Here is a 14,017-nt window from a genome sequence, read left to right on the forward strand (position 1 = left end):
TCAGACGAAACCCACCCAGAAAGAACATACAAATTCTATGCACAGAGGTTGGAATCAAACACACGCCCCAGTAAGTATAGGAAATGCTACTGTTCCCAGAGGTTTAACACTTAAAAACATGATGGCACTTACAGTTAACATTTTTTGCAGGTTCATGAGATAATAGTATGCCATTATGGAAAGCTATGACGTATTTGTTGATGTAACATTAAGAGGCACATTTATCAAAGGTCGAATTTCGAATTCATGTTCTTATAAACTCTCCTAAACTTCCATAAATTCGAAATTCGACCAATATAAATTTATTGATAAAATCAAATTTGTAAAACTCGGATGAATGGAATCGACCCGAAAACTCAAATCGAATTTGAATCAAATTCGATTCAATTTTTTTTTCTCCGAAAAAAACCTTGAAATGTCGGAAGGCTGCAAACTAGTGATGTGTGGGCCGACCCAAAACCTGTGGGACTCGCGGGTCAGGCGGGTTCGGGCTGACTCCTACACAAAATCTTCAACCTAGTACTGCTGGCTTCCGGCACCGGAATTTATAGACTTCTGCCTGCTGCGCCCCTTTTTGTGACGTCACTGCGGGTTGGGTCTATAAAAAGAGGGCAGGAGCAGGCCCAGGCCGGGTGCAGTTCGGGAGGGGGCAGGTTAGGGTTGAGTGCGGGTCGAGAATTTCTCGACCCGCACATTGCTACTGCAAACAACACCAAATTGATCCCTGGACCTCTCCCGTTGATTAAAACAGCAATTTGGCAGATTTTAGGTGGAGAATAGTTGAATTTGAGTTTTTAATAGGCCAGAGTATAATAAATCACGAAAATCAAATTAAAATTTAAAAAAATCTTCGAATTTGTATAACTCCCTAGTCGAATTTGACCATAAAAAAAATTCAAATTTTCAATTCGCCCTTGATAAATCTACTTTTGTATTTCACAAACTTGGCTGGAGGATTGCTTTTTTTACTATTGATATAATTGTGGAAACTTTCTCCAAATGGCCAAAAAATAGACACTGTGGAGGGCATTCATCAGGGCTATGAAATACAGCAGATCTGGGTCCATCAGGTACTAGCTAATACTATCTGGCAAGTATCAAAGCATCAATGACCAAATCATTGGTGCTGGTAGCAATCTGGGATTGCGGCACTAAAATTGGTCATACACACAGCAAACTCACCAAACAAACGAATCTCTCCCATAAATGCCCATCTTAAAATGGACAGTATTAGGCTGATCCGATTGTGGGCCATAGGTCCAACAATCAGATCACAACACTAAGAATACAGGCAGTTGACAGAGGACAGCATCAACGAACTGATGTGGCCCTTGATCCGAATGGAGTTTTAAACCTGCCTGAACATCTGCCTGATTTTTGGCCAGATATCAAAATGAACGTTGGAGGGTCCCCGATGTAGTCTGTCAGCAGCTTATATTGGCCCAAGTATGGCCAACTTTACAGGAAATCCAGAACAAGGACAAGCCGAGATTATTTTACCTATAAATTAAATGAATGTATTGTATCTTAGCTGAATAGATTAAACAATTTTCCGGTATTTGTCCACGAGCTAGCCATGCCCTGCTTTTCGAACACACAACAACCATAAATGAAATAGCTTCAATTTTCCCATTTAGTTTAAAACAATAAGAACAATCATAGATTTTAGTTAATAAAACAATAGGCAAAATTTTGGTCAGCACGTGAGCCCAAGTCTCATTCATCACGAGGTATGATAGTAGAGAACATTGTATTCAAAGTTACTTCTCTGCATAACTGCACTTGAATCTTACGCTAGAGATCAGAGAACTTACTCTGGCGGGATAACATGAGGAATGTTCCATTTCCGGGATGTGATTTAAAGCAAACCCCAGTAAAAATTAAGTATTCATCAGTGCAGGTACTTTTATTACCAGTTCTCACCAGTTGTCCCAGAGTAAGCAGACCTTGAAGCAACTAAATATAAAATTTGAAACCAGTGTAATATGTGTTTTTCTTTAAAAGTATACCATAAAACAGAAGTCAACAAGACAGCTTGCAGGCTATACTAATGGGCAGTATGAACTATTCATGATGTTAACATTGGGTGGCCAATGTTGCTGGGTATACAGAGCAATTTAGGGAGAGGAGTTTCACATGGAAAATCTGTTGTTGCAAGGACCTGTAAGGAATACCTTCTATGAGTTTTTCAACATAGGCCATAAAACTGCAACAAATCAATCACATCTTTATCAGAAGGGGAAAGTAACACCTGGAGAATTCATGAGCACACTAAGCTTTTGTTAAGGCAAATCCTAAAAGTGGGAGAAGGAAATCCAACTGGATTTTCCAGTGACGAAACTTAGCAGGTACAGTACTGGGGAAATGTTTTCAGACTTTTTCCCATTCATTTTTTAAGCCTCTTCACGTTCCAAAATTGATCAGAGCCCCAAATAATAAAAAAAAAACATTACTCACCTAGGTAAGCGCCACACTCCCTGCCCCACTCCAAGCACCATTTAGGCCCACCCTGCAGGATCAGTCACAGAGTTTGGGAACAACTTAACTATAGGAATCCACCAATATTATAAAACCCTGATTCGTACAGAAGTGCCACATAAATGAATTGGTTTAGATCAGGGATCTCCAACCTTTTTTACCCATGAGCCACATTCCATTGTGAATAAAAGTTGGAGAGCAACACAAGCAAGCAAAAAGTTCCGGGGGGTGATAAATAAGGGCTGTAATTGGCTCTTGGTATCCCCTATGTGGGGAGCAGCTACACGAGATTCTGTTTGGCAGTACATCTGCTTTTATGCAACTAAAACTTGTCTCCAAGCCAGGAATTAAAAAATAAGCACCTGCTTTGAGGCCACTGGGAACAACATCCAAGGGGTTGGGGAGCAACATGTTGCTCATGAGCCACTGGTTGGGGGGATCACTGGTTTATATTGTTCTGACTCCCCCATTGCAAAAGAATTCCGTGGCTTTTTTTTAACTATTTGTTTTCACACAAATTTATTGTTAGAATATGCCACATCACTATATAGGAACCTCCCTTAATACTGACAATCTTGGCAAAACTTGACTGTGCATGTATTTTCGTGCATGTTAAAAAAAATCTAGTTTTACCAGCTTCCTAAGAACACTGCTTTCCCGGTAAACAAGTAAATGCTTTGTTTATAAATGCAGCTATTTGCTTGTTGTGGTGGCACTTAAAACATATAAAACTCCCAGCACATCTGAAGATGATGTAAACTGTAAATATTTCTGCAAAAATAAAAACCCACAAAAGGGGCAACATGGTTAGATAAAACATATCATTTGTTCTTAAAGGGATTCTCTCATGATTTTTATGATGCAGTGTAATTACACTGCAAATAATTCACTCTACAATATAAAATTTCATTCCTGAACCAGTAAGTGTATTTTTTAGTTGTAATATTGGTGTGTAGGCGCCATCTCAGGTGATTTTGCCTGGTCATGTGCTTTCAGAAAGAGCCAGCACTTTAGGATAGAACTGCTTTCTGACAGGCTGTTGTTTCTCCTCAATGTAACTGAATGTGTCGCATTGGGACCTGGATTTTACTAGAGTGCTGTTCTAAAGACCGAGTTGGAAGCTTATTGGCCCGTGTATGGGGCCCCCTGAAGGGCTTCCCCGATCGAGATCTGGCCTTCTCAATCGGATCAGACTAAAAATCCCGTTGGATCGCGGCCGCATCTGTTCGTTTATGCGGTCCTGCGATCTGACCACCCATTCCCATTCGTTAGGATCCGATCGTGGGCCCTATCAGCCTGATATTGCCAACCTCAAGGTGGGCATATAGGAGAGAGATTCGCTTGTTTGGCGACATCGCCAAACGAGCGGATCTCTCCGTGTATGGCCACCTTTAGATCTACCAGGCAGCCGTTATCTTGTGTAATGGAGCTGCTGTCTGGTTAACCATTGTTCTGTTGTTAGGCTGCTGGGGGTTGGGGGTATTATCACTGCAACTTGCAATACAGCAGTAAAGAGTGACTGAAGTTTATCAGAGCACAAGTCACAAGACTGGGGGCAGCTAGGAAACTGACAATATGTCATTAAATATAAAAATATCTGTTTGCTTTTTTGAGAAACGGCTTTCAGTGCAGAATTCTGCTGGAGCAGCACTATTAACTGATGTGTTTTGGAAAAAAAACAACATTTTTTCGTATGACAGTATCCTGTAAGACTTTGATTCCATGGGATAAAAATGTATTCCTTTTTATAGTTGCCCTCTCCCAAAATCCATATATTTCCCTGTGACAGCTGAAAGACAACAAAGCTGACTTCCAAACTCCAAGCTGGGAATCTGTGAAGCCTTGGAACAGAGAACTGGACAGTGGAAAGGCAGATTGAAGTCAGTAGCCTGAAACCCTGAATATTGTCGCAAAAACTGCAGCTGGAGGGTGTGGGAAGGGGCAACTGTAGTGCAGTATTAACTACTTTGTGCATATAGTCATGTTATTTGCCCATAATCACAATTCAGGCACTAAGCGAAGAGTAAGAATAAGCTCCTGTCACAAAAGAAGACAGTTTTCCTCACAGACTCAAAGAACTAATGCACAAATGATAATTTGCACCCCCCGCCAAATATGCGCCCGCTGCTCACGTCACGTGTCAGGGTCCTGCAGACTGCGGATGACCCCCTGCACTGTCCGTAGGATTCACCTGTGCGCGTTAACCCTCTCTAGCAAGCACAGTCAGTGTGACAGCGGCCAGCTGAGAACTAGAACGACTTTTTAAGAAAGTTTAGAGCGTTACCAAGAGTCCCGGGCTGCTGCTGCCTCGTCCATCATCCCTGTGTTTGTCCCGGTGTCAGCCATCTATCCGGTGCTGTGAGGAAGAGTGTGGGGGCGGAAGGGTTCCCGGGCATACTATGTCTAAGTAGGGGGATCCCTCGGAGCAGAGCCAGTCGGTGCGAGTCACATTCTGCAGTACTTCCTGTGCTGGTGAGTACGGGGGATCTCAGGAAGGGGCAGTCCTACTCATAACTGCTCAGGTTAGAGACACTCTGGAGCTTCCCTTGTCTGGGGAAGCCTCTTAACCCCTTCTTGCTCTAGTGGGGTGTTGCCTTGCCGAGTGTGTGAGGCGCATTCCATTATCCCGTGCTAGACTGGGCCAGTGTGCAGGGTTGCCAGGTCTAATGTTCAAAACCAAAGTCAGCTACAAAACCAGCCCAAAAGTAGCCAAGAGGCACTTCAGGGTCAGGGCACATAGGCAGATTCAGGGAGAATAGTCGCCCGACTGGCTTCCTGCTAAAATGTAAATCTCCGGCGGGGTGGCACTCGGCGCGATTCGTTTTCCGAAGTCGCCCGAAGTTTTCTTGTGTGGCAACTTCAGAAAACGAATTGTTTCGAGTGCCATCCCGCCAGAGATTTACATTTTAGCCAGGGGGAAGGTAAGGGAGGCAGATTCATTAAAACTTTTTTTCATTGCATATAGTGGGCTATTTTTGGGCTACTTTTAAGGGTCAGGGCACACAGGCAGATTCGGGGAGATTCGTCGCCCGGTGACTAATCTCCCTGAATCTGCCTGTGTTCCCTGACCCTCAAGTAGCCCAAAAATAGCACAATATGTGCAGTGAAAAAAAGTCTTAATGAATATATGTGAAAATACGCCTTTTTCAAATTTTCATGTTTCGCAGATTTTTCCATTAAGTAAAATGAAACAGATTCGCCTACTACCAAGGACTTAACTACAGAGGGGGCCCAGGAGGTATAGTTGCCCCATAAGGCCATAATCCATATACAATGTCAATAAATATTGGTATAACAGCTCAACCTCTAGACACCATCAGATTTTTGCCCCAAAATTTTCTGAAATTGAATTGAATTGTCACGGGAAAATGTGAGAATGCTTAAAAGAGATGGGAGACTGGGGTACAGAGCCCAGAATCTGGTAACTCCCGACTTCTACACAAGTCAGTCCCATTGCATTCTGGGGTATTGTAGTCTTACATTAAACTTGGCAGTTGGCAAATTGTTACTAATGCTTTGGGAGGCACAAGCTTGGTACATTAGGACAAGAAAGAACCTTAGCTGGTTTCCAAAGTACAAACCAGCCAAAGGCCCCAAAAGTAGCCTAAATCTGTACCTTGACTAGTTTGTACTTTTAAAACCCGCTTGGCCTTTAACTTAGTAGCCCAAATTGGCTGGAAAACTGCCAACTTGGCAACCCTGGCAGTTAGGGTTGCCACCTTTTCTGGAAAAAAATATATATTTATCTTTTCCCCCAATTAATAACATTGGAATCAGCCATCATTTTTACCGGCCAGGCCAGTAAAATACCGGCCAGGTGGCAGTGTGTGACGGGAAAGCGCCCATTGATACTAGCAATATACTAACCCATGTACAATGCACACCCTTCATGACTGTAGCTACTTTATTGTACACTTGCAAGATTTGTATTTCATTTTTTCATCCTATTCCATTGTTCCTCCTTTGTGCATTGTGTTATCAGAATGCAGTGTTTGTATGTGCTCTGAATGCAGTGTCACTGGCTCCTTTTGTCCCTCACCCAAGGGATTTTACACACAGAGCTTTTTATGTGTTTACAAATGCATGCTAAGCTGGCAAAAATGCATTTATTGCACCTATAGGTGTTTTTTTCCTACACATAAGTGTCCTTTTTTACTTTTTGAGTTTTTACTTCATATTTATTTCTAAAAACAATTCAAGCACAAGAAAATACACAAAAAACCCCACAATGAAACGCAAATGGTATAAATGCAACTCTGAACGCCCATGAGAACAACCAGGCAGAATATAATGGAATCAATAGCTAATGTGTTTAGACCTGCTCAAACTAAAACCGGTATCTCAAATGCATTCAAAAAATGCTTGTGTACTTTGTATGATTGCAGAATGCCTGTGTAATTGTGGCCCTTACACACAAAATATTGCATCAAATAATGAATGGCTGCACATAATACATGCATAATACATTTCCCTGATTTTACATTTTCCTGGATTTAACACCATTTTTTCTGGTCCCTTGAAAAACGTAAAATAGGGTTTCTACTGTAGTTTGATTTCGGTCAGACAGGCTGAAAATTCCATCGGACAAGAACCACATCCAGGATATAAGTCCTTACTTTATCAATACACTGATGTGGTTCTTGCCTGATGGAATTTTCAGCCTGTCTGACCAAAGTCTTAACAGATATTGGTGAGGCAGGCTGTGGCCATTACATGGGCTAATAAGCTGTCAACTTGTTCTATACAAGCCCGTCAATGGCATGCAATTTAACTTGGACAACATTAAGGGGCAAATTTATCAGGTCATGGTGAATTTTTGATTGAAAAAATGTTTTTGTGTACTTCGACTAGGGAACAGACCAAATTCAATTTGAATTTGAAAAAAATTTGAAAATTCGAATATCAAAATTTATCATGTACTGTCTCTTTATAAATTCGACTTCGACCATTTGCGGTCTGAAACCTGACGAATTGCTGTTTTAGCCTATGGGGGACCTCCTAGAACCTATTTGAAGTCAATTGGTGGACTTTGAAAAATCTAAGTTTTTTTAGGATCGAAAATGGACCTATTCGACCAAAAAAAAAACTTCGACTTAATTTCTGTTGAATTCTTTTTGAATTCAAATTTTGAAGTTTTTTCAATTTGAATTTCGACCCTTGATAAATATGCCCCTAAATGCCTATATAAGTAGCACACACACCCATAGTCCTAGTCATAGCAGCAAATTGCAGCATAAGTATATTTGAGTGCTATTAGGTGAGGGTGCTTTGTATGTGGCATTTTAATTTGCACACTTCTGTATACTTTTTTGTGCCTAGCTCTGCACTTAATAACACTACTAAAGTCCAGTCAGGCTTTTTGGTGCAAAACTCGAATTTTTCATGTTTTTTTTTTTTTAAAAAGCTCTAAGTTTTTGGGATTTATTTAAGTCTGATGCTGCAAAAAGTCAGAATCTGAAAATCCACTATCTCAGACCTGTTTCTATGGTCTTTCTTGGAATTAGCCAGAAAATCCGACTATATCGGGCTTTTCAGGCAAACAAATTGAAAAAAATCAAAAAAAGTTATCATTGCTTGCCTGTATTAAATATACTGTAAGGTATGAACACATACTGGCAATCTCTCTGAGCCCTGTGTAAGCAAATAAAACCTCTGGACTAACAGCCACAGGAGGTTACCAAGAAGATATGTAGTCAGGAACATACACAATGCATCACTTCATAAATTCTCCTGGAATTTGTCTACTGTAAGCTGATCAGTTACATACTACCAAATACTCCCTTATAGGCTTATAATACACAAAAGCCATGAATATCCTGTAAATTATATCCTTATAAACGGTGAGTAGTGATGTCATCAGTTATAAACGGTGAGTAGTGATGTAATTTCTGTCACATGACTCACTAAAATTTGTGTATTATAATAAATAAAGTACCCCCAGTTGTAAAATATGAGGATATTAGAAGTTACCTCGGAGTTCCATGACCTGTATAAAAACACTCGGCCTTCGGCCTCGTGTTTTTATATGGTCATGAAACTCCTCGGTAACTAATAATATCCTTATATTTTACAAGAGGGGGTACTTTATTCACTATATATCAATAAAAAGTGCCTAAACTAGTCCTGTGCGGAACCAGTTTGTTAAATTGACCCGCAACCTGTTTGGACCTGCCACCCGACCCGCAAGTACCTTATCTGTAACCCGATCTGCGACCCGCTGACCATCAAAAAAAGGAGTAAAACTGACTATTGGGAAGACCCGTGACCTGACCCGCAAACCCGAAGAACCGCTCACCCATGTCTATACCCGCTCCCGAAACTTCTATCTGCAACCCGCAGGGTACCGCAGGTTTTTGCAGGTACCTGATCCTCTGCAGGACTCTAGCATATACACCTATTTTCCTCATTCAAAACTTTGCAACAATAGGAAACAAAATATGGTGGGTCTTGTGGTTCCTCTAATTGCTGAAAGAACTGGTGGTGATGCCACTGGTATTTGGCTGCCTACATCCGTTAAATATATTTATATTAGTGCCTGTGGTAAATAACTTACTTACAATCACACAACCTCTGCTGTACGTGGGCACACTTCCTTAGGTACAATTTCCATCCTCTTTGGGAGAGTCCCCTTGTCTAAATAGCCCCCCATTGCAAGATAATGTGTTTCTTTCCATAACTGTCTATAAAATTGACCTAGCCCTGCTGCTATGTGAGGTCTGGCCATGCAGCATGGGGATGGTAGATGTACTCCGCTATTATGTTATCATTCAAGGGTTAAATGCAGAACTTATAGATAGTCCTCTTCATGAATTACAATTGGCTTAAAACCTGGCTATTAAACTACACAGGTACACAAATTCACAGTTTAGCAGCAGTTGGAGATTCGGTAAATTATTTCTAAATAAATGCTTTGCAATTTTAAAGTTTAATATGTGTTGGGGGGTTTTTTTCCGTAGCATACAAACAAATTTTTTTTAAATTTTTTTTGATGTTACTGGTCCTTAATCACTTGGGGGCACTGCCATAACATCTGGGTCAGTCTTGGCACTTAGGCAGTTATGGGCCAAACACTATTAATTGCAGCACTTATTCTCCTATTTGGGTCTGTAAATTATTAACATACTGTAAGGGATAACGTAGGGGTCGCTGTGGAGGCAGCAGTTGGAAGGCAAGTGTTTCAAGCAAGGGCTGGCTGAACCCATGGGACAGAGACAAACAAAGGGCAGGAACAGGGTGATGAAACAGGGCAGTGAGGGTGAAGATCAGGACTGGACTAGAGAGGAAGAAGAGGGCGAAGGTCAGGACAGGAACAGACTGGATTAGGACTGGACAGTGCGGGCGTAGATGAGATCAGGAGGCAGGAGCAGACTAGCAGTATAGAACAGGATGGTGCGGGCGTAGATCAGGAGACAGGAGCAGACAAGATCGGGAACAGGTGGACTGGAGCAGAATAGAGACTGGAGCAGAATAGCAAGAGGACTGGATAGCGAGAGGACTGGAGCAGATAGCTGGAGAGGACTGGAAAAGGCAGGGCAAAATGCAGAGCAAGACAAGGGAAGATATAGACAGGGTACAAGTCAGAACAGGAAGCAGGAACCAGAAAGGCAAGGTCAAGGCAAGATCAGGATTGGAGTGAGGAGCAGAGCAAGATTCAGAATATCAAGGAAAGCTGGACAGGACAAGGCAAGATTAAAGCAGGACCGGAGCAGAACTGGAAGGGGAAGATAAGGCAGATCAAGACAGGACAAGGTTCAGAGCCAGGCAGGACAAGACAGGGAAGGGTTCAGACAAGGCAGAATAGGAAGGAGGCTAGAACAGGAACCTGTATCTAGGGGCAATGTCACACTGCTAGTATGGGAACCAATGCTCAGGCAAGGAGTGTTCGGAGGGCTGTCCTTAAATAGAGCAGAGTCAGCCCTGAATGGCTGACTGCAAACCAATCAGGCTGCTGTTGTGATGGGGCTGCAAAGGCCAGGTTATATATAGTGAGCAGGCTGCTCACCTGGCCCAGTGGTTAAGACATTGAACTAGAAACCCAAAGGTCCCTAGTTCAAATCCCTGCAAAGCCTTACACATACAGTAAGCTCTCCTTTTCTTGTCTCTTAAATCTAAGCCATTATATTTAATTGTGTTTACATAGTTATATATATTATATTATTGTATTGTCCCTATCCTATTAATGTGTTATTTTAATGTACAAAACTGCAAACACAAGTTGCACTGCACAAACTATTCATACATACTATTTGTCGGCCCCGCATTTGAATACTGAGGACTGCAAAACAGCTCAAACATAGAAATAAACACACATGTATACAAATATTGGCAGGTATATACACATTGTACACAATGCAAAGTTCACAGGGTTAGCTTTACAGCCACGGAAGTGCTGACTGACTTCCTGCATACGGTCTATTTTGGTTTTATAAACCCCCATTATTTGTCCTTGTATAGAAACATGGGCATCTTAACTTAACGCATCTTCTGACTCATACTAAAAATGAAAATATAAAACTCTATTAAAGGGGAAGTATCACTGTTAACATAGTTCAGCTGATGAAGAAAAAAGGCTCTCTACACTCGAAGCCCCAGAAGTTGCTGCTGCTGCTGTTTTGTCTCTGCAGTAGCAATGAATAGTTGTTAGGCACATATGCAGCAACATTACATACATGTTCTGTAAGAATAGCGGGGGAAACTATTGCCTGCAATGCTTCTGGGTTGAATAACTGATGTGCAGGGACTTCAGCTTTTTTTATCCTGCAATTTAACTTGACCGGTGGGTCAAGTTGTGTTGTTGTGTGTACAACAGATTTATCAGATTTATCAAGGGTCGAATTTCGAGTTTATGGGAGTTTCTAAAATCTCTCAAACTCAAAATTCGAAAAAAAATGACCAATTGAAATTTATTTAAAAAAAAAACTTTTTAAAAAAAAAATGGGTGAATAGGATCGAGCTCCATGACTCCACATTGATTGTAGGAGGTCCCCCATAGGCTAAAACACCAATTTGTCAGGTTTTAGATGGCGAATAACAAACAAGGTAAAGTTGTGCTCACCACTAATTTTTAAAACCATTAGGCGGGGGTTCAATGAGGCTGTGACCACAAAATACATATAGACAAATACAAGAGTCCTCTGCACTCAACCCATTATCAATATATTTAAGACAGAGACATTTTGTGCATACTGCTACTGAAAAATGCCTTACCCTTTAAACAAAACAGGGATTGTTTGTCCATATATTGCAATATATTTAAGCTGGCCAACTACGTCAAAGCCTTCCCATATTTGGCCAGTCCTATGCTTTAGATGGCGAATAGTCAAATTCGAATTTTTAAAGGGACAGTAAATTTAAATTTTTTTCAAATTCAAATCAAATTTGGACTATTCCCTATTCAAAGTACACAGAATTGTTTTAAATTTGAAAATTCACCTCGACCATTGATAAATCTGCCCCTAAATGTGAGTCTTATACTACCTACTGATTGCTAAATATTAAAGTGCATTTAAAAATATTTTAAAACATGAAACCTTTATTAAATCCTACTTTCTCACCACTCCCATTGCTTCACAAGTACTTTTCACTACCGGCATATTTATCAAGTTTCGAATTGAAAACACTTCAAAATTCGAATTCAAAAAGTCAAGTTTTTTTGGTTGAATAGGTCCGTATTCGGCCAAATTCGAATCGTATGAATCAAACTAATAGCGAATTCAATCGAATTCGATTCAAAGTTTTTCCCAAAAAAAACTTAAATTTCAAAGTCCACTAATTGACTACAGATAGGTTCTTGGAGGTCCTCCATAGGCTAAAACAGCAATTCGGCAGGTTTTAGATGGCGAATGGTTGACGTTGAATTTTTAAAGAGACAGTACATGATAAATTTCGATATCCACATTTTTTTCAAATCGAATTTGGACTATTCCCTAGTCGAAGTACAAAAAAAATAGCTCGAAATTCAATTTTTTTTTTCATTCGAAAATTCACCTCAACATGTCATGAAACTGACTAGAATACGATGTGAGAAAGAAAGTTGTGTAACTGGGAGATACAGCTGAGTCACAAGCCCCACTCTGTCCAGTAATAATGCAGGAAGGGGAAATGAAGATTGCGAAAGTCTTGAAGCAGGGAACAATTGACTCATATATTTGGGAATTAAGGTAATACTACATTTATTTGAGAGGGCTTCTCTGGCTGCCCTATTCCCCCCAGGCTCCCCAGCAGCTATGTTTGCTCCCCCTCGTTGTTATGCCACACCTAAAATCCTTAAAAGTGTCTACAGTAAAGAAACACAAGGCAAGTCTAGTACTTTATCTCTTTTCGATGGTTTTCATCCCCCCTCCATTCATTAGTCTTGGAGTTAAGTGTTAGTAGACCCATTTCAAGGTTTGAAATTTTATAACACAAGTCTAACTAGTATTTCTATTACAAAATGTACAGGGACTAGAAATGTACAATTATTCCATTATACGGGTGGTTACAGAAACAATAAAGTTTCTTGGGCTAAACAAGAAGTAACAAAAAAAAAACGTGAAGGCAGCTATAAACAACATTTAATTGGGGATGCACAGAATCCATTATTTTTGATTCGGCTGAATACCGAACCAAATCCGAATTTGCATATGCAAAATTAGGGGTGGGAAGGTGAAAACATTTTTTACTTCTTTGTTTGTGACAAAAAGTCAACAGATTTCCCTCCCCGCCCCTAATTTATATATGCAAATTAGGATTTGGTTCTGCCAGGCGGAAGGATTCGGCCGAATCCAGCTGAAAAAGGCCGTATCCTGGATCGGTACATTCCTACTTTTTTTTTTTCAATTCAGTTTTGCTTTTATTGAAAAATATATGCAAAAAGTATACACATAAAATCATAAACAACAATAAGAATAGGTAAAAGAATAAAAAAGAAAATAAATAATAATAAGGTACAAGGTTACTGTGAAATCACCAATATTTGCCGGCTAGAACCAGAGATATTCATATTACAATATTCGTTTCCTTTAAACTTAGCTACATAACTGGTCCCCAACATTCTGCATTCTAAGAGGCACAGATGGGCTATAGGGTGTGGGTGGACATGGAGATTTGGTAGACATTCCAAGGTTCCCAAATTTTGCTAATTTTTGTTTTTTTTTACAGGATCCACTTCCGACATTAACTCCAAATTTCGTCTCATATTCAACTGGGCCTGAAGTTGTTGCTGCGTAGGAGTTGAAGGTTGTTTCCATGATCTGGCTATTAAAGTTATTGCCGTGTTGAAGATTTGAAATAGCAACCGCTTTTTTTCCTTTGTGATTCTCATTGGGTATATTTGTAATAAAGCTATTTGTGGAAGCTGTGGAACGTCCTGTTGAATTATGTCCTTGACATCTGCAAAAACCGTATTCCAAAATGGAACCACTTTAGCACATTGCCACCACATGTGGAGAACAGTACCCTGATGCCCACACCCCCTCCAGCAAGTAGTGGGATAGGTCCCCGAAAATTTAGCTATTCTGGTCGGTGTTAAATACCATCTCGTTATTATTTTTGTGTGAGC

At 40.5% G+C, this 14,017-nt stretch overlaps 1 protein-coding gene and 1 long non-coding RNA gene across 3 annotated transcripts in view; one reads left to right on the forward strand and one right to left on the reverse strand.

Annotated features, from left to right (window-relative positions):
• Positions 1-4,902, reverse strand: part of rin3.S (Ras and Rab interactor 3 S homeolog) — a 39,397-nt gene extending 34,495 nt beyond the window's left edge. For both annotated transcript variants that reach the window (XM_018232416.2, XM_041574359.1), the window contains exon 1: positions 4,763-4,902. In XM_018232416.2, the coding sequence (XP_018087905.1) occupies positions 4,763-4,824 (62 nt within the window). In that variant the 5' untranslated portion in view covers positions 4,825-4,902. The remainder of the gene's footprint in view (positions 1-4,762) is intronic.
• LOC108699821 lies at positions 4,812-13,812 on the forward strand. The gene is made up of 2 exons (XR_001932876.2): positions 4,812-4,950; positions 13,618-13,812. It is a non-coding gene; the product is annotated as an uncharacterized LOC108699821 (long non-coding RNA).
• The last annotated feature ends 205 nt before the right edge of the window (positions 13,813-14,017 follow it).

Source organism: Xenopus laevis, chromosome 8S (assembly GCF_017654675.1).
Source record: "Xenopus laevis strain J_2021 chromosome 8S, Xenopus_laevis_v10.1, whole genome shotgun sequence".
Lineage (NCBI taxonomy): Eukaryota > Metazoa > Chordata > Amphibia > Anura > Pipidae > Xenopus > Xenopus laevis.